This window comes from Colias eurytheme, chromosome 19 (assembly GCF_061535395.1).
Source record: "Colias eurytheme isolate Ceu_HAF_F1 chromosome 19, ilColEury1 Martin Lab GWU primary, whole genome shotgun sequence".
NCBI lineage: Eukaryota > Metazoa > Arthropoda > Insecta > Lepidoptera > Pieridae > Colias > Colias eurytheme.
The window spans coordinates 3,158,508-3,180,543 of NC_142998.1; the positions used below are offsets into that span (position 1 = coordinate 3,158,508).

A 22,036-nucleotide genomic window follows, 5' to 3' on the forward strand; every position below is an offset into this window, starting at 1 on the left:
ACACTGTGCACTACACGTTATTAATGGTATATCTTATAACTGTTTTATTTACTTTTAAGTGTTAACAGGTAAGTTTACTATTTTTAAATTGAAAAACTAAGCAGAGCGAGACTGTCACACACCACTGTCAAAAAGACACTGATGGCTGGCTGGTTATTGCGATCATAATATTTGCCAGTCAGGTTCAATTCACGGCGTAAGCCCCTATGCGTGGCACCAGAACAGTAGTCTATAAACACCTTATAAGGTGCATTAGGATTTAGGGTAAGAAACAGATGACGGGGTAAATGCAATAACGTTAAATTAATACGTAACTAAAACATTAATATGAATAATATTATTATCAAAACCATTTAGTTTCATGCGATGCCTTCACAATATTCACAATAAAACGATGCTCTGAAGTGGTATTCACAATTTTCCGAATTATCCGACATCCGCAATTCCTCGAATGCTCTATAGTCTATACTTTATTTTAACATGTACATTATATTTTAAGGATAAAGAAATTTTTTAACTATAATTGAAAACCAGTTATTAAATGATTTTAAAAACCCTTTGGATGTAGGTACATACTAGAATACTTTATGATGATGTGATTACATACATTATTATTTATTGTAACAAGCCTAACTGCAGTACTAAATTAAAATTGTCTTAATTGATCTGTTAAAATTTACAAATGTATAGCAATAATAATATCAATAGTATTATATGAGTTCCTTTACCAAAATAGTTGGAGATTCTCAGAAAAGCACGGCAAAAAGGTTATACTGTATACATGATAATGGGCTTTTAATGGAATAAAAAGCAATGTTCCTAATATAACCTTTAATTCAAGCAACTACAATAAGTACCCCTGAACTTCTTACTATTACGTAACAAACAGCAAACATGAATCTATTATTACAATTCACAACATAATCTTTATAACTTCAAAAGTTATCCGAACTTTCACAGTTGATTTTTACACAATAGCAGAAGAACAAGCATATTATATTTAAGCCCAGAAGTTCATTTCGGCTCTCTTGTACCACGCGGACGGTTCTGTGTGGGCGTAGAATTCATGGAAGATAGGTTCGACCAGTGCATCGGGGGGCACTAGTTTGTAGATTCGCTCACCGTAGTAGGTGCCGACCTGAAAATGGGGACATTAATTAATTATAGGTAAGTTAAATTTTACTTGAGGTATAAGTATTAAATTCAAGTTGGTACTAATGTTTTTTTGCATTAGTATAACTTTTTTAGTTTTCATAACAATCATAATATGATGGGAGTTTATGTGGTTTTAAAGAAAATGTTGGAACTAGTATTTATGATGTGTATCTAAATATTTCTTAGAAAAACTCTTGGTTATCAAATTAGGAGACATATTAAATTAACAACAATTTCATTATAGATAGATAGATGGTAGATGCTACCACATTACTGGCTCATATTATAATCTAAGTGAAAGATGCACAGATACAGTTAATAGGCTAGAAGCACAGAGGTATCTTTTTATCCTACTTCTAAGACAGCGGTTGTATATGTAGTATATTATTTGTAGTCTGTGTCAGCGGTGACCTAAACTAGTAATTGATTATTAGTAATTACCTCCCATCCAGGAACATCGCGCATAAGCTCGGCCTCCGCGTCGCGGTTTCTGCGCAATTGTTTCAGATATTCGCGGTCCCTCTCTGCCAACATCATTGGGTAAATAGCCATCTTAGCAGAACGCATCTCTATTCTGTCCTTATCAACCTTTTTGGAGTTCAAATAGTATGCATATGCAGACACTACTGTCACACCAAGATATCCAGCGAACCATGTCAAGCCTGAAATTGTAGCGCCAAATTTTAACTTGCATAATTTTTACTGTAGATTGGGAGTGAAAACTTTATTTCAAATTTGTATTTCATTGTATTCCTTATTATTGACTAGAGTCTAGTCACTAGACTATAAAAGTAAATTATTTAAAACCTGGTATTAATACTGTTATTTAGAAAATATTATAGCGGACAAGTGTAAAAAAATATAATTTTATCTGAGAGAAACATAACCTAAATTATTACATAATAATACTCCAATATTTTCTGTTAGGACTGTCAAACTTACCGCTAAAGTATGATTTTGCCGGGACTCTTTTAAAGGGAATCGACTTATATCCCCCTGGAGGAGGCAAGTCTTGTTTTCGAGCTATTTGGCAAGCCTCAGCCATTTTTTGGCTTTTTAATTTCGACAGAAAATCATCTGTAAACTGTCAAATTTGTTGTGATGGCCATTGACAAGAGTCACCTGTCAAGAGCAATACCACAAAGTAAAGGAAAACCTTTTTAATCTCCGATTTAGTGGCTAGATACATGTTTATTTGCTCGACCGAATCTATCAAAATAATCCTTGAAAATAGACTAGCTGATATAAAGTAGCCACATAGCTAAGCATGTAATACTATTTCTCTATTTAGATTAATATGCTTTCAAAAATAAATATCTATATACTCTTTGAATTTAATGTCTTCTTATAACTTCAAACCGTAATCAAACATCCGTCCTATTTTGCTAAGCAACGAATAAACAAATTTTGATAAATAAATTTATATCAAACTTGTACATAAAATGGAATCTGATACTATAAATGAAGAAGTTCAAGTCAATTTACCGGACCCACCAGATGAAGAGAGAGAAATAAAATTAAGACCCTTAGAACGAATTAAGTTGCATCCAAAGGCGCCAATAGAACCAACAGCATACGGAAAGGGTAAAAATTTTAGCCGACCCTGGATTCTTCAGGACGGTCGAGATGCCCCAGCTAAGGGTAGTGAAATGCGCAATAGCTTCGGTGTTCCTAAAAAAGCTCCACATAGTGAAGGTAAAAAAAAAACTTGTTAGGTAAGGGAAACGTATGAAACGCTTAGGTATCTTAATAATGTAAGATTTGTTGTTATTTCATAGGTATTCGAAAGCGCATGTTGAAAGACTTCTTTTGGGAGCAGATGCTAGATGAAGTTATAGAAGAATTAGCAACGTCTCAACCAGTAGCCGATTATTGCACAGAATATGAATCCAATTTCATTAAAGATAATTTTGAACCACGCAATCTTGAAGTCACTGCTGATAAAAATGTATGTACGTCTTGGCTAGACTAAGACTAATCTTTAAAAAATTCACGTCCCGGCTTCACCCGGGATAACTAAAAATGTAGTCCTTGTTTCTCGCGATAGATGTCGCTAATGGCGAAAACTAACCAGTATTTTTAAAATAGGTCAAATAGTTTTTGAGTTAATTCGTGAAAAACAAAATATCTTTCTTGAAAAATAGGAATATTATGTTTTTATAATGTGAAAATATACATATCTGTTTGCTCTTGTTGTTTTCTAGATGCATTTAAAATACCCATTGTACGGAACCGGGTCTAGTGCTGTGACATATTACAGCGAAAGCGTGAAAAAGACTGGCCCAGTAAGTTTAAAATATATTTATTATTTTAATTAACATAACATATTTTAAGATACTTAATAAACTGATTCTTTTCAGGGTGAGATATTAGAAAAATTCCGTAGATGCCAGTACTTCACCAAGCCAATGGAGGAAAGGCTGGATAATGGATGGGTTTTGTAGAAGGTTTTTTGAAATAAAATTCGTGTCAAATGTTAATCCGTTTTTTATTTTATCCAAACATAGAACAAATTTTGTACATAAATTAAATATTATTCAAACAAGTAGTTTCTAGTTTGCAGTCTACACTATTTAAAACAATAAGTCGTCATCATCCCAGTAGTGAGGATAGCATACTGGCTTGAAATCACCGGCAGAAACCGTAGTGGTTGATAAGCCGCTCTTGGAATTTACGTCTACAAGATCCTTTAGTGAATCGCTCTGTCTGCTCGATACTGAAGGTGTCTCCGATATATCTGGGAAGCAGTTATTTTATATTCAACATATTCGGTTAATATAAAAAAATCGTCGATCTTTCATCGAGCGCGTCATAAGTAAGTAACTAGGTAATAATCTACTTATAGAAAAAAAATTAAAAAGTGTGGATTGAACCTTCAATTCAAAAAATTGCCTATTTTATAGTATGAATTTATGGTAAGTAGTTATTCTAATAAGAATTTTGACCTGAAAAAAAATACAGGATCAAAAAAAAATGTTCTCCATCTTACCACTGGAATCTCCGCATACTTTCCTTTCCACGGGCTTGGGCAATATGCGTCCAAGATTTTTCTTTGCCTTCACCATTTTCAAACGGTGGTATTCTTCACGTTCCTAGGATCACAAAATGTAATATAAATTTATTAAAATTGTGAATAAATTTCCCTACAAACATCATAAATTACGTTCTATCAAGCGCTCAACAATTTAAATATTTGTGACCAGTGATTTTAGTGTCAACAGAAATAGTAAAAGTACCTACCCTTTCATCCATTTCAGTTAAGATATAATTTTCAGTATTGCGTAATTTCGGCAAGATCACTTTCTCTATGCCATTGACTTTCCTGAAACGTGCATAGATATTTTAAACGGATTTTGTCGAAAGCAATTTTATATAGATCAGATTTTTTAATACCTGAGAGTAGTACGAATAGCTTCATCTAAAAGTAAGCAAATGTTTCTCAAGGAGGCAAACTTTATAAGGATTTTAGTGACTTCTCGAAAAGCACGTTTCGTTTCACTCGTGCGATGACCGCCAGCACCTAAACCTGCGTAGCGGAAGGCATCGCCTGCCGTATGGTCCTCAATAGCTTGAAGTGACACGGTTGGGACCCCAGATATGTTTTCAGGGACTCGTTGAACACGGATTTGAGCCTGTTATTAGTTTAAATAATATTAGCTAATACGTATACAAAATACCTATTCACAATCTGTGATCACGATGGATGTTTTGTTGTTAATTATTTAAGGTTGGGAGGAATTTGCCTATTATTTAAAAAGCTACAGCTTTCTCAATCAAAAATCTAAACTGTAAAGCTTATGAATCAAGGATATTTTAGCTTACTTGGCCAACATTTTCTAAAACTAACGCATTTGATTCGCCATTAGTAAATTTTATAGCTGCAAGAGAAATGTAAGCCTCTTTCAAAGTATGGCCGAGTAAAGCCTGGACTGTAGCTAGTTCAGCGGCTGCCTGGCGCCCTTTGAAGCGTAGGGCTTCAGCCTTTCTCTTTAAAAGCTGATATCCTTTATTGACTTTTTCTTGGCGTTGTTTTATTTCACGCAACATAAACAAGGACGCAGTTACAGGATAACGGTTTTCAGAGTTCATTTTTTTAAGATTTTTTGAAAACTGCGTTGTCAAAATGTTGACCGTGAATGACCGTTGTCAAACAAAATTTTCTCTCATTAATAGTTTCAAATAGTTTTTATAGTTTATCAGCTAAATCCACAGGCTAGCTTTAACATTATAAGAGCTAGCGCGCACGAGCAACTTTGTCTCCGCAACTATTTTGTCCACAGAACATTAAAAACAAACAAACTACTTTACTGTTCTGTGATTTTGTCTCTCCCATCAATTGTATGGGGAGTTGCGTCGCTACGTGCGCGCACTTTCATACTAGCCCATGGGTGGAGAGACAAAATAGTTGCGGAGACAAAGTTGCTCGTGCGCGCTAGCTCTAAGAGTTTGTTTGAATGCGCTAATCTTAAGAACTACTGGTCAAATTTGAAAAATTATTTTGGTGTTGGATAGCCCATTTAGACGAACAGAAGCGCAGTCACGCGGATGAAACCACGAAGAGCAGCTAGGTATAAAATAAAACCTTTCTCGGAAACCACGCCTATTGTAATACTGTGACCACGCTGTCCATTATTGAAAACGTGGTGAAAACAGAATAAAATCGGTATAGTAGTTTTGGAATTTATAGCGATATGAAGTAAATGATACTCGAAATAAATAAATAAAAAACATGTTTGGATTCATAATATATATTTTATATTACAATTATTATACCTATACATTTTAAAAATGTAAACTTTATTCTAATTTAATTATTAAAGCAGTCTCTGTCAATTTTACAGTACACTATAGACATATTATTATACGTTCTCGCAGGCACAACCCATATAACTATCTAAGAATACAGTTCATGTTAATGATAGTCAGTGTAAACCCTACTTGTGCTTTAGGCTCTTCCTTCACAAATGAATCATACGCTGTTTAAAATCCCATATTAGCGTCATTGAAATAAAACCCGTCCATGGGATTGACTGGACCTAGGAAGACGAAATCATTCGAGCCCAAAAGCACATTGTCGGGTTGGGGTAATTGCTAGGAATCCGGAAGAACGTCCGTATCGATCATGTTCTCCAAATCTCAACTGTCCTGCCAATAATTATAATTTCCCGGCGGAGGCGGGACCGGCATCGGAGGCCCATTCGGGGGCGGAACACCCGGGCCGTAGGGGGAGCCCTGCGGCGAGCCGTATCTAGGCCTGAACCACGGTCTACTCGTGTATTGATACTGATTTCCCGCATATGCTGCTAAATTCTGCCCTGTCGCGTTCGGATAAGGATTCTGATTGGGCGGATAAGCCACGTTAGGCATGCTCGGCGCTGGATAATTCTGATTCGGGATCGGCGTAGACGACGGCGAGAAGTTAGTTTGCGTCGTATTCTGCGATATCGGCGTGTTTCCCGTACCATAAGAAGTATTAATAGTCTGTGCTGTCGATCCATTCGCCGGGTAGCTAGGTGGCTGGTTAGTCGTTTGGTTTCCATTGTAATTTTGGCTTTGGGTCGTCCCGTTGGCCGTGTACGTCTGTTGCTGTCCAGTCGGGTTTGTTGATGTAAATGACGCCGTTGGTGTCGTATTTCCTTCAGAGGTAAAAGTCTGCTGACTCTGACTTTGAATTGACGACCCATATCCTGAATCTTGAGACGAAGATGAAATATAATTCGTTTGATTGTTTGTCGCGATCGTAGAATCTGTGGTATCGGTGGAAGTAGTCTGTCCATTGCCGTTGCTGGGAGCCGGAGTGGTTGGTTCTTGCGTCGGTGGTATCGTGTATTGAACGTTGGGGTTCGATGGCGGCATAGTAATTGCTCCCGAATTAGCTTGCATTATGTACTGCGGTGGTAGACCGGGATACTGCGATGTAGGAGTCATAAACGAGTTCTGAGGAAGTATTTGTTGCATCGGTGGCGGTTGTGACACGGGAATATTTTGATTGGTAGCCAATGGCGAAGCGGGTGGCGGGGCAGCTTGTACTATGGGTATAGTTCCCGACAAATTCGCGTTTGTTAATTGCTGTCCAGCGAGTGCAGCGTTTAATTGCTGTGCTGAGAGTTGATTGAGATTGATGCCTGCTGGCATGAAGTGGGAATTCGGAGGTAGATTCATGGGCATAAGGGGCATGTTGTATTGTACACCTCCAGGCATTCCAAGTTGGTTCGGTTGCACCACTGTTACGTTTTGTCCCGGTTGTAGAACTTGCTGGCCAATAAGCCCAGGTGGTAATGCGTTTTGAAGATTAAGGTGCTGTTGGTTTGTGGGTATCATGTACACTTGACTATTCGGCTGGCCAAGTACTGTAGGCATTTGATTAACATTTATTGGGTTCTGTAGTACAGTCATTCCCTGCGGAACGGTTATCATTTGAACGTTTTGAGCGGTAGTCTGAAGTTTATTGGTGGTCAAATCTTGTTTCTGTCCATCTTTGCTCGTTTGTATTTGGATGGAATTTCTATCTATCTGCTTTATGTACATTCCATCATGTGTTATCCCCGACGCTGATACGCTATAAAAGAAAAACAATAATTTAAAAAGATAGCTATAGAAATAAATTAGTTTACAAGAAAATTCCAGAAATCCATGAACAGGAATCTCGAATTAATAAAGTTTTAATTACGCGACAAACACAATAATTACAGTTGTATATCTACTTTTATTTGACTAGAATGTAACCAATTGATTGTGTGGGTATTATTTTTTAAATGATTATACATATTAAAAAACTACTCACTTTGTTTGCTGACCGGAAGACACATGAATGATGGTTCCATGAGCTGGATTGATTTTCATCCCCATGCTGACCACAGTGTTGTCTTTAGCTAATTATAGAAAATACAGCATTAAATTTATACATTTCCAAATAAATATACAGAGTAATAAATAACATTTAAATCTACGCATAGCTCAAGGTGTTTCGTTGTCGCAGAGCGCTGGATAACCTGTGTAAAAGAATAACTTGTAATAACTGCGTTAAAAACAACCGACTTCAAACTTGCACTTGCAACATTTACAAATACAGACAAAAATGCTCATAAAATAAAAACTACTGGGCCTATCCGTTTAAAATTTTTATGGGACCAATTCGACACCATCCCGCATCGAACAAAAAAAGAATCACGTAAATCGGTTCAGAAACCACGGAGTAATCGGTGTACATACATGAAAAAAAAAAAAAAAAAAAAAAAACATACCGGCCGAATTGATAACCTCCTCCTTTTTTTTGAAGTCGGTTAAAAATTATAAAAATAACACTGCTTCTCGGCTTCGGACAATCTTTGATTGCACTGCAGGCACACAGGCTATGAAGGTGCAGGCTATAATCCCATATGCTGCTCCTAATGGTAATTTTAAAAAGTAATATTAAAAAGCTCCAATACTTTATTGAATCAGCATTGTTCTGGAAAAAATCTCTAGCTCTCCGGAACGCACACAGGCTTTAACCCAGAGACGCCTCATTTGACCTATTTAAAGAAACATAAATCTTTTTTGCTATTTGTTGTATCTCATCGCCTGTCGTAACTCGTGAGTTGCACCGAAGCTAAAGCAAAGTAAAAGAAGAGCTTATCTAATGTAATACTGAGTTATTATCTGGATTGTTTAAGCTGCACGAGGCCACATGCCAAAAGATGTTGTAGAGCCATGGTGATTTTTTTAGGTACAGCTAAAATTTTAAAGAAACGAAAGTAAAAAAATGTAAAACAGTCACTACATGCATATCTAAAAAGAAAGATTTAGGGACAATGCTATAATGCAAACGAGAGTGATTTAATATGAAAAATAATGACGCAAATTGCCAATTGCTAAAAAATGTTTACGCAATTCGCCAATATTACGCATAATTTTAGCACTCATGCGAGAATTAAGAAATAGATTCCTCTATTGCTCGTTGTTTATCTAATTTAGTTGCATTTAAAGACGACTCTGCAGATATCTATACAACAATTTAAAAAAATGTAGATGAAAGCGCTGACACAAAAATATATGTTGAAAAATCGCAAACAAAATGAGAGCTAAAAATAAAGTAAATTTTTGAAGGATTACAGGAAATTCACGTCAAATGTGTGGTTGTTCTAAATAAAGGATAAAATTAGAATGCAATAAAGCATACATGCAATAGTTTTTCCAACGTGTCGCCAATTCCACTTAAGATGATGCCACAAGCGTAACAGAAAAGTTCTGAAAAGGGGCAAAATTTAATTCTGAACAGAAGCTTCGATGTCGTATCATTCTTAGATAGGTGTTTTTGCAGCTGGTCACCCTTTTCCGGTCCTGTATATCTCGTACCTGTTTTTACTTACAAATAAATAGAAAAAAAAACTTATAAATAAGGATGCTGAGCTATCAATTAACTGTAGCTGAAAATTGACAACAAGAATTGATACTGTAGGTAAATATTTTCCTGGAAGTACACTATGCAAAAACAGATCTAATACACCTGTGTTTCTCCTCCGTTGGCCGGAAATATCTCCTTCTATCGCGTGGCTAAATAAATAGGAATAATATTAAAGCAATAAATGCAAGAAATATAGAAGTAAGAAAAAATTGCGAAGCAGGATTCCTATTAAAAACTATTATAAATCTACAACAAAAACACATAAAAATTATCCTGACAATTATTATAATAACATGAAAAATGCCCGAGATGAGTTCAAGGATTATTTTGGGTATATTTCCATTTTTAGCTGGATTTCTCCAATATTCTAGACATTTTTAGAGCTGTAAATAACATTGCGATTTAATCCGGTAACAAATCTCGGTAATATTTCGCTGAAATCTTCAATGTACCTGCAACTGGAGTCCAGGAGCGCGAATCTCGAGAGTTCTTGTCCTGGCTATGCGACCTGTGCCATCATATGAAACAATATACACACACACCTTTAGACACCATTTAAAACATTTAGAGGCAAAAATTTAATTAAATCCTACCCATATTATAAATGCGAAAGTTTGTTTGTTTGTTCACCCTTCACGCAAAAACTGCTGAACCGATTTTCATGAAATTGGCACACACATTGAGGGTGACTAGGATAGTTTTTATCCAGAAAGTTCCACGGGAACGGGAACTATGCGGCTTTTCTTTTGACTACGCGGGCGAAGCTGCGGGTGAAAAGCCAGTAATAATTATTAATATAATGGTAATGTTACTGCTGACAAATCAGAAATTGAAATATTTGCCTGCAAGCTATAGGCGCTCTTGGATACCTTTTTGTTTTGGTAATATTTATTAAGTGATGTTTAGAAGAATTAACTTTCGTTAGACAATTTGTAATACACAATATAAGAATTTAGATTTTAATCAATGTTTTAGAATTTAGATGATGATCAAATCCTACTAACAATTCGCCTTTCGTGAGGCTTAATTTTTTTTTTATAAAATGAGTATTTTGAAGTCACCTAAGGTAACGGCACCAGTGGTGGACAAGCATCCAGTAATGGACAAAATAAATATTAAATTTAAATATTAAGACCAAAATTAACGTTATATAATTTGGCAATACTTAAAATAAAAGTTTGGTTCATAAGCTATCAAAATACGACATTTCATCTTATTTGGCCAAAATGTTTGAAGATGGCAGAACGTTATGTTTAGTTGCTGCGACTCGTTTCGAAGAAATCCGTTTTTACTAAGAAAATCCTTAAGGAAGTGAGGACACAATTTTGGTTATAAGAATTTTTGTATAAATGTCAGCAAAATTTTATATTACTTTTATTTATAGTAGTTAAGTGTACGAAATATTACACGATTTAGTATCATGATAGGTTATGTTGTTTAAATAAAATTCATCAGTGTCCATAACTGGATTTAATTCTATGGATATATCCATTTATGGACATATGTCGAAAATAAACTTTTTTTAAAGGTATTAATTACATGCGCTTTTCTGTATTGTCTTTTCTTTCTGATTAATAATATACCTATTACGACCATTTCAAACAAAGGGTTCCAATATTGTACAACAATTGTCCATGACTGGATTTGCTTTGGTTCCTATAATGGACATTGATATTTTTTGTTAAAATTGCACTAATGGGTCCAACAACATAATATCTATCTAAACATGAAGAATATATTTTAGAACAATGGGTCATTATTGCTGTGCGACTCGTTCTCGGCTTCATTCTCTATCACTGCGTAGAGAAGTCGCATACTTATGCGTATTGTAACGCATCTATCATAGAGAGTTCTCTGATGAACTGTTTTGATCGTTGTCTGCTGCTAAATTTCACCACCATATAGCACACACGCTTAAATTTCATCCACACCATCTTGACAACAGTTTAAAAAAAGCTTTTTGTCTCGTGCTACAATTTGGAATCCATATTGATGGACCGATCAGATTAAGAAGAAGAAGTCCCAAAATGGATGGAATGGCAGTACTTTTTTTAGTTATATTTTTCATCCCTGACTTATTGAGAAAAAAAACCATATTGGTGTTTCTTAACGGACATAACTCGTATTTAACGATGCATTTGTCCAATTTTTGCATAGAAAATGGAAATTAAGACTGTTTTAAATATTATAAGTATGCAAAATAATTAATAAGTACTATTTTTTATAAATACATCTCCGATTTGTTGTATTCCAATCATCATTTTCAAGATTCTATTGATAACTATAAGTCTTCTCCAAGTGTTAAATAAGTGGAGAAACGACATTAGGTACAGTCCATAAATGGGTGTTCATAACTGGATGTTGTCCAAAACTGGGTGTCCATCATTAGATTTCTCACTGTCCAACACTGGTGCAAAAAAGTGGTTTTTTAATTTATAAATAACTTCATTATTTATGCATTGTAATCTTTTTTCTAACATTGGTTACGTTAAACTAACATTGAACTAAAGGTATAACTAAACCAAGTCCAATAAAGTTAAAAAACCTACGAGAAATTTGTAAAAAACTTCAATTTTTTCCTTAATCTGTACAAGACTGGTGCCGTTACGTTACAATTAAAAAAAAACTTATTTTGTTGAACTCCAGGCTTCCGTAGAATCTTCGTAAAAATCTTCTTCGTAACATCTCTGTCATAGAGGCCAAATGAGCGAGATAATTTGGAAAAATTCTAACCTGTAATAAGGATATTTAATATCTACATTTGCATTTACACAACCATGCATTTTCTGTACATGTTTTTTTAGTATTTATTTTTTTTTAGTTTATGAGTTATCCATACACCCGTTGTTTTGCTGTTATGTAAAAACGATTACAAATTTTGCTCTGAAGTGCCAATATTTGTCGATGTAGCTTCGTAAACTTCTGAAAGAAAATAAATTAGTTTTCAATAGAAATGACATAGAACTCACCCAGCAGGCGCAATAGGTCGCAATTGTAACTGACTCGGCGTTCCATCAGACAATCTTTTTTGACCGCGTGACTCTTGTGATATATTCTTTGTATTTGTTGACGACGTCTGAAAATTGACAATTTTTCATATAAGATAGGAGAAAATATATAATTTATTACGATTACATTTAATCTACAGAACCCAAAATACCAGCTAGGTGAGAAATTAAAGGCATGAGAGATAGTTGTTAGCGGGATTTGTATTTTTTGAGGTGTCAAATGGGTCAATATTTGGGCTTTTGAAAAAATGACCCTTTATCTGTTTTCTTCGCTGCATAAAGAACTATAACATCCCTACTATTATAAATGTTTCTTTCTATTTTGATTTCGGTCGCAATGGAGTGATTTTTTGATATGATTTTTGTGTCTGGTAGATAGGGGGCTAGAGACAACTATAACCGTGATGATACATCTAATTTCAGACAGTTATAATGCGGATTTAAATTACTGGGAAATTATAAATAGCGCTATATTGTAATTTCAATAAATTTTTTTAATAAATTCAAATAATAATATTAGGTATAACATAATTTAGTATTCATGTAAGTATTTAGTTACGAACAAATGATTTCTGGATAGAAAAGTTTAACAAGGACAGCGTAGACTAGATTTGCAAACTATTAACAAAAGAAGAAAGCAAAAGATAAATAAAATTAGTATGTGGAAATGCTAATGTAGAATACATATTGCATTTGCTCACTGATATTATTTGCGGCGACGAGGCTTGGCCGGTCGATATTATGTTAATAAGAGGAGCACTGCTTGCTATGGGCTGTTGAGAAAATTCATATTTATTACTTATATCAATATTTTTGAAGTGAAACTGCTTTAGGCGCGTTGAAAGTTAAATTTCAAAGTCGCGATAAGGCAATACCGTCACATCATGGAAAAAGGCAACAATTTTGGTATCTTTGAATTTTGCTAAAGAAGTTTCACTTCTGACATGTGTGCTCGGCACACACGCTGTTTTTTATAATAAAAATGTTACAAAAATTACATGTATGTGCTACAGCATAAACATCCTTTCCCTAACATTTATTGAAGAAAAAAATTTCAATTTATAAAACAAAAAACTTCTTAATATTGAAATAAACAACTGCAATATAGTTTTAACATACAACATATTATCATAATGCAGTTTTTGTAAATCCAATGGTAAATAATTTTACAGTACTATACTGATACAAAAGTCAAATTTAATAAAAAAAATTGATTTTCACAAAATTTTTACCTAAATTCATTATTTTTAAAATAAAGAAAAGTAGTCCGTTTTCTTATGGGCATGCTTGTATGGAAAGGTATACATTTTTGAGTAAAGCAATGAAATTTGGTTCGAATGTTGTACTCGTCCACCTAAGCCCAAATCGCCTGGTAGCCAGTGTCTACTCCCCGGCAGAAGGGAGGGAGGGGGGGTTATAGAACAGAGCGCCCGGCGCTCGGAAAAAAAATTCTGGCGGATTCATTTGGCCCTTTGAGTCGAGTTTGGTGTCGTTATCAGGTAACTAGATGATGCCCAATTCATTCCCCATACCAGTTTTTTAGGGTTCCATAGCAAAATATGTCACAATCTTTAAAATAATAAACTTTTGGCAGTGGCAAAATCCAAACAAACCAGTATATTTTTATATTTTTGTATGAAACTTGGTTTATAAAAAATACTGTCTGAAAGGCCATTTCATGCAAATTATAAAAACATTAACATGTAACATATATCTCACCATTTTCAATGTGAAATAAATTATAGAAAGTACAGGAACGTTCGTCAGCGCAGCGTGGGGGACGGCTAATAGACCCGAAAAATAAGCAATAACATAAAACAAAAACCAGTCAAGTGCGAGTCTGACTCGCCCATCGAGTGTTTCGTACTTATTTGTCCTATACCATGTTATCTTGTCTGGTAGGACCTGGTTAACTGATACAAACACACTTTCGTCTTTATAATATTAGTGTGATTTTTAATATATCGTTTATCGTTTATTTCTTATTCTTTTCATAGACATAGACATGGACATATTCAATATAGTTTTGTTCACAAGTAAAAAGTATAAGTGGCACCCGTTTTAGGCTTAGTTCGAAGAACTAGCCTGTATATACAGGCACCAGCTTCTCCCTGAGTCATTTGAACTTTAATAAAACAAAAAACTTGAAAAGTGAGCTAGTTATATAAATGGTATGTGCAAGCATATTATACAAATATGATTACTAAATAAATATAAAATTTTAAATTTATGAGTAATGTGTGTGTGTGTGTGTGTGTGTGTGTGTGTGTGTGTGTGTGTGTGTTGGCGTGTATATGTGTGTCAAAATAAAGTAAATATATCAAGTAAATTATAAATAAATAAGAGAATAAATAAAAATACAAAAAATAGGTAAAATAAACAAATATTGATTTATAATTTTAATAAATTTAGTATGTAATTGATTAAATACTAAACAAATTATATATATTTTATAATATTTATATGTAAAACAAGATTTATAGTTTTATAGTTTTTTCTTTAGTAAGTTTTCGGTGGATTCATAAGACAACTCCTGTAACCATTCTGTGACTGTTTTTTTACATTTATAGTTATTCATAGAATATATGTTTAAGATTTTATTTGCTTTATTGTAAATATAATCTCCTAATATAGCATAAAACTTCGTAGGAAAATAGTGTTGAGAACGTTTAACCTCACATACCATGTAGGATCTACGTTTATCAGTGCTGTTTAATTCAAATTCAAGTTCCTGGTGTTTTCTTAAAATAAGTTGCAGCAAAAACAATTGTCGCACTGTTAGGACTTGGCATTTTTTATATAAATCTTTGGTCGGATAATCAATTGGCCGAAAGGTCATGACTTTTAAAACTGATCTTTGTGCTCTCTCAATGGTAAGCATGTTACTCTTAGCCATGCCACCCCAAGCAGATATTCCATAATTTATTAAGGACTGGCATAATGTAAAGTATATCCGTTTAATGAGGTTGAAGTTCATGATGTGACGGAGATTTTTAAAAATAATTATCAATTTACGAATGCGGGCAGCCAGAAGTGTTGCATGTTTATTAAAATTTAGATAGCAATCAACAATAACACCTAGATACTTAATGGAATCAACATTTTGAAGAGTTATACATGTACAAGATAGTTTATCAGGGCAGAAATGAGCTTTAAGTGTTAAGTTACTTGAATGTCTTATAGAATTTTTGTTTATGCCAAAAGTTAAGTATTTGGTTTTATCAGAATTAAGAGTCAACGAATTAGATAGCAGCCAATTACTTACGATATTTAAACCAGACTGTGAATGTGAAAAAGCTTCCTCCCACGTTCGACCATCAAATATTAAAACCGTGTCGTCTGCATAAGCTATTATTTTGCCGTTTTCAAGAGATAGATTTGTCAAGTCATTCATGTACAGTAAGAAAAGCGTTGGACCTAAAATACTTCCCTGCGGAATACCAAAAGAAAGCGTTTGTTCGGTACTAATTAAGCCGTTTAGTTTAACAATTTGTGTTCTATCGGTTAAGTAACTTTTGAACAATTCAAATGGTTTACCTCTTATACCGACATAATTTAGTTTGTTTAATAGCAGGGGCATCGATACCGTATCAAAAGCTTTCGCGAGATCGAGGAAGACGGCAACACATCTTCTATTTATATCAAGATTAGCCACAACGTGATCGATAAGATTGTGTAGTGCGTCCGTCGTTGATCTCGATCTGCGAAAGCCAAATTGATTGGGTGATAAAATACAGTGCTTCTCAAAGTAAGTAACCAAACGTGTATTCATTATTTTTTCAAATATCTTTGAGAGGCATGGGAGTATCGATATAGGGCGATAATTATTCATAGAACCTCTATCTCCCGCCTTATATATTGGATGGATAATTGCTTTTTTAAAAGTGTTGGGGAAAGTCCCAGAAGACAAGCACAAATTAAAAATGTACACAAGGGGCTTAACAAATATAGGTCTATATTGTTTAACTATATTGGCTGGGATATTGTCCCATCCAACTGCACAATCACTTCGAAGAGAGACTATCAGATTGTTTATTTCTATCTCGTCGGTTTCATAGAAACAAAAAGAATTAAAAAAATTGGACGGGGACGAGGAAGGAAGAGTCGCATCAGATGTATTATGTGAAATCTTTTCTGCAAGTTCCTTACCAATATTAGCAAAATAATAGTTGATGCTATTTAGCGTTTCAACCGCATTTTCAGAATTATTAAGTAAGTCACAGCCATTTTGATTTCGAGTATTCATGTGAGTAAATTTTTTTATGCAATTCCAAAGTGATTTATTGTTATTACTTGAGTTTATTATAAGTGTCCGTTCATAATTTCTTTTTACTTTTTTTAACAATGCATTACAAAAGTTACGGTAACGTTTATAAGTTAAAGATAAGATAAGATTATTAGGCGCTTTTTTAAATTTTTTTTGTAGTTTATCCCTTAGTCTAATGCAGCGAAGTAAACCAGGAGTAATCCATGGTTTGATAATTTTTTTGCGGCAAGATATTTGTTTCGTAGTTGTAGACTGTTGTATACCCTGAGAAATAAGATTAGTGAAATAAGACGCGGCTAAATTAGGATCCGTTATTGTGTATAATTGAGAAAAATCTAATTTATCAAAATAATTACTCAAGGCATCAGAGTCGGTTGTCGTTATAGATTTAAGTTCGTTTTTTGGCCTATTTTTAGAAGAAAATTGCAAGCAAAAAACTACTGGGTTATGATCGGTGACTAAAGAATCAATAATATAAGTATGATATAACTCTTTACTTTTAACCATAACATGGTCTAAACAGTTGTTTGATCGGGTTGGCAATAAATGTGCTGGTATAAGTCCTGTCATAGCTATACAATTGAGATACTCACTTGATAAATGATCTGTGTTTGATGATTTTATGTCTATATTTATATCGCCTGTAATTATAATATTTGGATACATGGATAGTTTATTTACGATCGAACTTTTCAATTTCACTGTCTGCATATTTGCCACTGTAAAGTGCTTCAAATCCTCGTGTGCCATTCGGATATGCCTTCCATACCTCAAATGCATGTGTACCTATAGTTCTTTTAGACCTTCTAGCTTTGGAACACACGATATAGTAGTAGTAGCCAAAATAATGTTAAGAACAGTCGACAGACATGGCTAGTACAGAATATCATGTATTCCAAGCTAAAAGGTCTAAAAGAACTATAGGTATACATGCATTTGAGGTATGGAAGGCATATCCGAATGGCACACGAGGATTTGAAGCACTTTACAGTGGCAAATATGCAGACAGTGAAATTGAAAAGTTTGTGATTACAATGCATGATAGGTAAGGACGGTCACGATATTTTAAGGATACTCTTATCCAGAACTTATATTTTTTTATAATTATTATAAGTACATGTTTATTTTTCACATTGTGCCCCACTGTGACAGTAAATGAGGGTCGCAAACAAATTTTTAACAAAAACGGACAGGCAAATCGAAAATTTGCCTCCCACAGAAGCTGCCCTTAAACAACACACCTTAAGGGCAGTTTTACAGGCTGTATATATTTAGGGACCTAAAAAAATCAAAATATTCCTTGCCCATCTGAAATAAAAAGAAAAGAGAAGCTTTGAATTGATAAGATGTCGGTGCGTGAAATCTTGCAATTCCAGATTGAAGTGTTTTATACGCCAGCTCAAATGTACCGAATTATGTAATTGTGGAGGTGGTTGTCATTATTATTAATAAAAAAACGTTCTATTATTATATATCTTTATTTTTAACAATGTTACCTGACTTCATTTATAATTTAAAGATGATTAAAAATCACACTAATATTATAAAGACGAAAGTGTGTGTGTATCAGTTAACCAGGTCCTACCAGACAAGATAACATGGTACCTATAGGACAAATAAGTACGAAACACTCGATGGGCGAGTCAGACTCGCACTTGACTGGTTTTTGTTTTATGTTATTGCTTATTTTTCGGGTCTATTAGCTGTCCCCCACGCTGCGCTGACGAACGTTCCTGTACTTCCTATAATTTATTTCACATTGAAAATGGTAAGATATATGTTACATGTTAATGTTTTTATAATCTGCATGAAATGGCCTTTCAGACAGTATTTTTTTATAAACCAAGTTTCATACAAAAATATAAAAATATACTGGTTTGTTTGGATTTTGCCACTGCCAAAAGTTTATTATTTTAAAGATTGTGACATATTTTGCTACGGAACCCTAAAAAACTGGTATGGGGAATGAATCGGGCATCATCTAGTTACCTGATAACGACACCAAACTCGACTCAAAGGGCCAAATGAATCCGCCAGAATTTTTTTTCCGAACGCCGGGCGCTCTGTTCTATAACCCCCCCTCCCTCCCTTCTGCCGGGGAGTAGACACTGGCTACCAGGCGATTTGGGCTTAGGTGGACGAGTACAACATTCGTACCAAATGGCATTGCTTTACTCAAAAATGTATACCTTTTCCCATAAGAAAACGGACTAAAGTGCAAAATATTTTTATTTTGTTTAAATAAAAAAACGAACAAACCTTTTGGTTTAGCTGCATTATTGTTCCAGTGGCTTGTAATTGCTGCAACTGAGCTGCCGATAGTGGCAAGGTTGTTTGTTGGAAACTATTTGCCGGAGCAATCTGTAAATAATTTTTAAATTATTAATGCAGGAATAGTTTTTACGTACTTATAAAAAAGTGGTTTGGATATTGTTAGTGTGGTTAGGCATTCTAATAATGTAAAAATAATACAGTCATAGTAAGTATGTTAAAAAAAAGGTATAGTAACTGTCTATATTTTCATATTTATCACAGACTAGCTTTCTGCCTGCGGCTTCGCCCGCGTTTTCAAAGAAAAACCCGCATAGTTCCCGTTCCCGTGGGATTCTAGCCTATGTTACTCGTGGATAATGTAGCTTTCGAATGGTGAAAGAATTTTAAAAATCGGTCCAGTAGTTTATGAGCCTATTCATTACAATCAAACAAACAAAGTTTTCCTCTTTATAATATTAGTGTAGATGTAGACTAGCGACCCGCCCCGGCTTCGCACGGGTGCAATGCTGATACTAAAAACACTACAGAAAAACTGTGAACGTAGTAAGTATATAAAAACATAGCAGCCTGCTCCGGCTTCGCACGGGTATAAAATATATGTATATAGCCGGGCCGCGGCCGGACGGTACCGCCACAAACGCTACGTCCCGCAATTTTAAAATCTGTAATATCTTCGAAAATATTCACTTAAATCATACGGTGTAAAAGGCCATATAGATCTATATTAAATGAACAATGTATTCAAGGTATTTAATTGGTTAAGGATTAATGCTGTATTGGTTAAAATCGCATCGAAAATTAGCCATTATTTGTCGTAAAAAGTAAATGACAAAAAAAAGTTTTTGTGGGTTATCCATAAGAGATAGACATATACCATCGCGGACTTTTCTGTAGACCTTTTCAATGAGTATAATACTTAGTACATTATTTTGATAAAACTCGTAGGGTTCAGCCTGCGTTTGCAATGTAAGCGGCAAAAATGTAATTTTTTACGACCTCACATTAGAAAGCTCAAAAATAACAGTACTTCTCCACTATTTAATGGATGTTATTATACATATAAACCTTCCTCTTGAATCACTCTATCTATTAAAAAAAACTGTATCAAAATCCGTTGCGTAGTTTCAAAGATTTAAGCGTACAAAGGGACATAGGGACATAGGGACAGGGAAAGTGACTTTGTTTTATACTATGTAGTGATTATATGACCGAAAATAAGAGATTTCTTAAAATGGAATGTTAAACATTTGAGAAAAAATACTTACAGAAACAAATTGCTGGGGCTGCAAATTAGTCAGACCTGTTTGATTTCCAGTCAGATCTTGTAATTGCTGATATGGGATTATCATAGTCTGCGACCCAGGCACAGTCCATTGCATGTCTGTGCCCTGGATGTGGTACCGGATGTCCTTATCGCCCTTATCAGTACTATACAGGATCTTCTGTGATGAGCTAGTGCTCTGAGCGGCACACACGACAGGCGTGGCTGTAGCCGAGCAGACTGTAGTGTCCGCCCCTGTGAATGTAGCCTGTGGGAATGTTAACCCATTTGGCAGTATCATTGACATAGACGACGGCACCCCACTGAGCCGCAGCTGGGTTACATTCACCGGTTGCATATTGGATATATCCACAATCTGTGTGGGACCAAAATTGTGCTGTTGTAAGGCACCCAATGATTGTGCCAAAGGTAGCGATGTAAAGTTTGTGTTTGAAACTTGAACTCCTGGCTGAACAATGGGTATTAGCTGGCCATTTTCCTGGTTAAGCACATATTGCTGTTGAGGGAGTAACTGTAACACTGTAGGCGGTCGGACTGTCATCAATGGTGTCGACGGAGCGACGCTCACCACGGGCGGGATGACTGAAGGGTTCGACGATGTGTTCAATGTAGACGTCGACGAAAGAGCCACAGTTACAATAGGCGGAGGTATCGGCGGCGGTGCCATAGTGGTGGTTAACGCTGGGGGAGGGACGTTCAGTGCAGGCGGCGGGCCCCCGGCCTGCGCGGCGCTCCACTGAGCCAGCTCAGCTCGGATCGTCTCTATGAGATTCTGCGCTAAAGAGCGAGCAGCTGCCAATGCCTCTGAACGCGTATGTTGCAATGCGAGATGTAATGGTTCAAATTTGTCACTTTTTAACACAGCAGACACGCCTGTTTCTGAACGAATATATTCGAGATTTGTTCCATTCTACAAAAAAGTATTTCATTAGATATGTATTCATCGATATATCGTATTATAATTGTACAAAGTAAGTCAGAATATGGACTATCAACTTACTGGCCCGAGAATACGGGATTTAATATCGAACGCGGCTGGCGCGTTGTCTAGGCCTATATAAACTTTATCTATAAGACCTCCAGACATTGTTTCCGAAAGTATTGTGTAAAATTTCTATTTTATTTACTAGCTTTCGAGAAATGCATCTTTTTAATCAAAATGTTTTGACATATAGACAAAGATCAAAGACTATAGATATTAGATATAGATAGTATAGGGAATAGATGTCAGCTCCAAAGACGATAGACTACAAGGTATATAATATATATGTAATATCAAAGATACTCGGAGCAATTATCAAGCCCAAAGATATTTCACTTAAATCCTAGAATCTAGATCATTTATACATAAACAATTATATTATATTAATATACAATTATATTAATATTATACTATATTACTAAGATATTTCATGATCACATTCATGATTTTAACCACAATTAAAACAAGATTTTAACTTTTTTTGAATTATTTGATATAAGTCACATTTAAATTTCTATCTAAATTATTTAAAGAAAAGTAAAATAACTTTGATTTGTTTTTAATACATTAAATGAATATACATTGTTAAATAATACAATTTTGCAGTTTATGTCCTAATTTAACCTTATCTCTCACTTGTTTTAAGTGTGTTTTAATAAATATAAACATTTAGCACCATTAT

At 34.8% G+C, this 22,036-nt stretch overlaps 4 protein-coding genes across 6 annotated transcripts; 1 reads left to right on the forward strand and 3 right to left on the reverse strand.

The window, feature by feature from the left end:
• Window positions 1–816: 816 nt before the first annotated feature.
• On the reverse strand, window positions 817–2,280 carry ND-B16.6 (NADH dehydrogenase (ubiquinone) B16.6 subunit). Its single transcript, XM_090113250.1, has 3 exons — window positions 2,098–2,280; window positions 1,597–1,817; window positions 817–1,138 (listed from the first exon to the last, which is right to left on the reverse strand). The coding sequence occupies exons 1-3, from the start codon at window positions 2,198–2,200 to the stop codon at window positions 1,001–1,003; spliced, it is 462 nt and encodes a 153-aa protein (XP_089969376.1). The 5' UTR covers window positions 2,201–2,280; the 3' UTR covers window positions 817–1,000.
• Window positions 2,281–2,506: 226 nt separating this feature from the next.
• LOC149900058 (uncharacterized) lies at window positions 2,507–3,618 on the forward strand. The gene is made up of 4 exons (XM_090113249.1): window positions 2,507–2,850; window positions 2,934–3,103; window positions 3,360–3,440; window positions 3,516–3,618. The coding sequence occupies exons 1-4, from the start codon at window positions 2,598–2,600 to the stop codon at window positions 3,597–3,599; spliced, it is 588 nt and encodes a 195-aa protein (XP_089969375.1). The 5' UTR covers window positions 2,507–2,597; the 3' UTR covers window positions 3,600–3,618.
• Window positions 3,619–3,716: 98 nt separating this feature from the next.
• LOC149900059 (V-type proton ATPase subunit D 1-like) lies at window positions 3,717–5,244 on the reverse strand. Of its 2 annotated transcripts, none has more exons than XM_090112847.1 (5): window positions 4,978–5,244; window positions 4,549–4,787; window positions 4,396–4,477; window positions 4,148–4,247; window positions 3,717–3,892 (listed from the first exon to the last, which is right to left on the reverse strand). In XM_090112847.1, the coding sequence occupies exons 1-5, from the start codon at window positions 5,242–5,244 to the stop codon at window positions 3,729–3,731; spliced, it is 852 nt and encodes a 283-aa protein (XP_089968973.1). In that variant the 3' UTR covers window positions 3,717–3,728. The 2 variants fall into 2 exon arrangements, with proteins under 2 accessions (XP_089968973.1, XP_089968972.1); XM_090112846.1 differs by having other exon boundaries at window positions 4,145–4,247.
• A 643-nt stretch (window positions 5,245–5,887) lies between these two features.
• On the reverse strand, window positions 5,888–21,564 carry LOC149900060 (uncharacterized). Of its 2 annotated transcripts, XM_090112965.1 has the most exons (8): window positions 21,373–21,564; window positions 20,356–21,282; window positions 19,076–19,177; window positions 13,251–13,322; window positions 12,511–12,617; window positions 9,994–10,049; window positions 7,940–8,027; window positions 5,888–7,714 (listed from the first exon to the last, which is right to left on the reverse strand). In XM_090112965.1, exons 1-8 carry the CDS (start codon window positions 21,457–21,459, stop codon window positions 6,292–6,294), a joined length of 2,862 nt encoding a protein of 953 aa, XP_089969091.1. In that variant the 5' UTR covers window positions 21,460–21,564; the 3' UTR covers window positions 5,888–6,291. The 2 variants fall into 2 exon arrangements, with proteins under 2 accessions (XP_089969091.1, XP_089969092.1); XM_090112966.1 differs by lacking the exon at window positions 13,251–13,322.
• Between the last annotated feature and the right edge of the window lie 472 nt (window positions 21,565–22,036).

Excerpts from the sequence above, each read along its gene's own strand:
- ND-B16.6 (XM_090113250.1), bottom strand. The coding sequence starts at position 2,200 with ATGGCTGAGGCTTGCCAAATAGCTCGAAAACAAGACTTGCCTCCTCCA. Across the intron at positions 1,818-2,097 it reads GGCAAAATCATACTTTAGCG|GCTTGACATGGTTCGCTGGA; the intron begins GTAAGTTTGACA and ends CTACAATTTCAG. Across the intron at positions 1,139-1,596 it reads GCGATGTTCCTGGATGGGAG|GTCGGCACCTACTACGGTGA; the intron begins GTAATTACTAAT and ends CCCCATTTTCAG.
- LOC149900058 (XM_090113249.1), top strand. The coding sequence starts at position 2,598 with ATGGAATCTGATACTATAAATGAAGAAGTTCAAGTCAATTTACCGGAC. Across the intron at positions 2,851-2,933 it reads AAAAGCTCCACATAGTGAAG|GTATTCGAAAGCGCATGTTG; the intron begins GTAAAAAAAAAA and ends GTTATTTCATAG. Across the intron at positions 3,104-3,359 it reads AAGTCACTGCTGATAAAAAT|ATGCATTTAAAATACCCATT; the intron begins GTATGTACGTCT and ends GTTGTTTTCTAG.
- LOC149900059 (XM_090112846.1), bottom strand. The coding sequence starts at position 5,244 with ATGAACTCTGAAAACCGTTATCCTGTAACTGCGTCCTTGTTTATGTTG. Across the intron at positions 4,788-4,977 it reads TTTTAGAAAATGTTGGCCAA|GCTCAAATCCGTGTTCAACG; the intron begins GTAAGCTAAAAT and ends AACTAATAACAG. Across the intron at positions 4,248-4,395 it reads TAACTGAAATGGATGAAAGG|GAACGTGAAGAATACCACCG; the intron begins GTAGGTACTTTT and ends TTGTGATCCTAG.
- LOC149900060 (XM_090112965.1), bottom strand. The coding sequence starts at position 21,459 with ATGTCTGGAGGTCTTATAGATAAAGTTTATATAGGCCTAGACAACGCG. Across the intron at positions 12,618-13,250 it reads CGTCGCCGCAAATAATATCA|ACGTCGTCAACAAATACAAA; the intron begins GTGAGCAAATGC and ends GTCAATTTTCAG. Across the intron at positions 10,050-12,510 it reads CGACCTATTGCGCCTGCTGG|GTCGCATAGCCAGGACAAGA; the intron begins GTGAGTTCTATG and ends ATGATGGCACAG.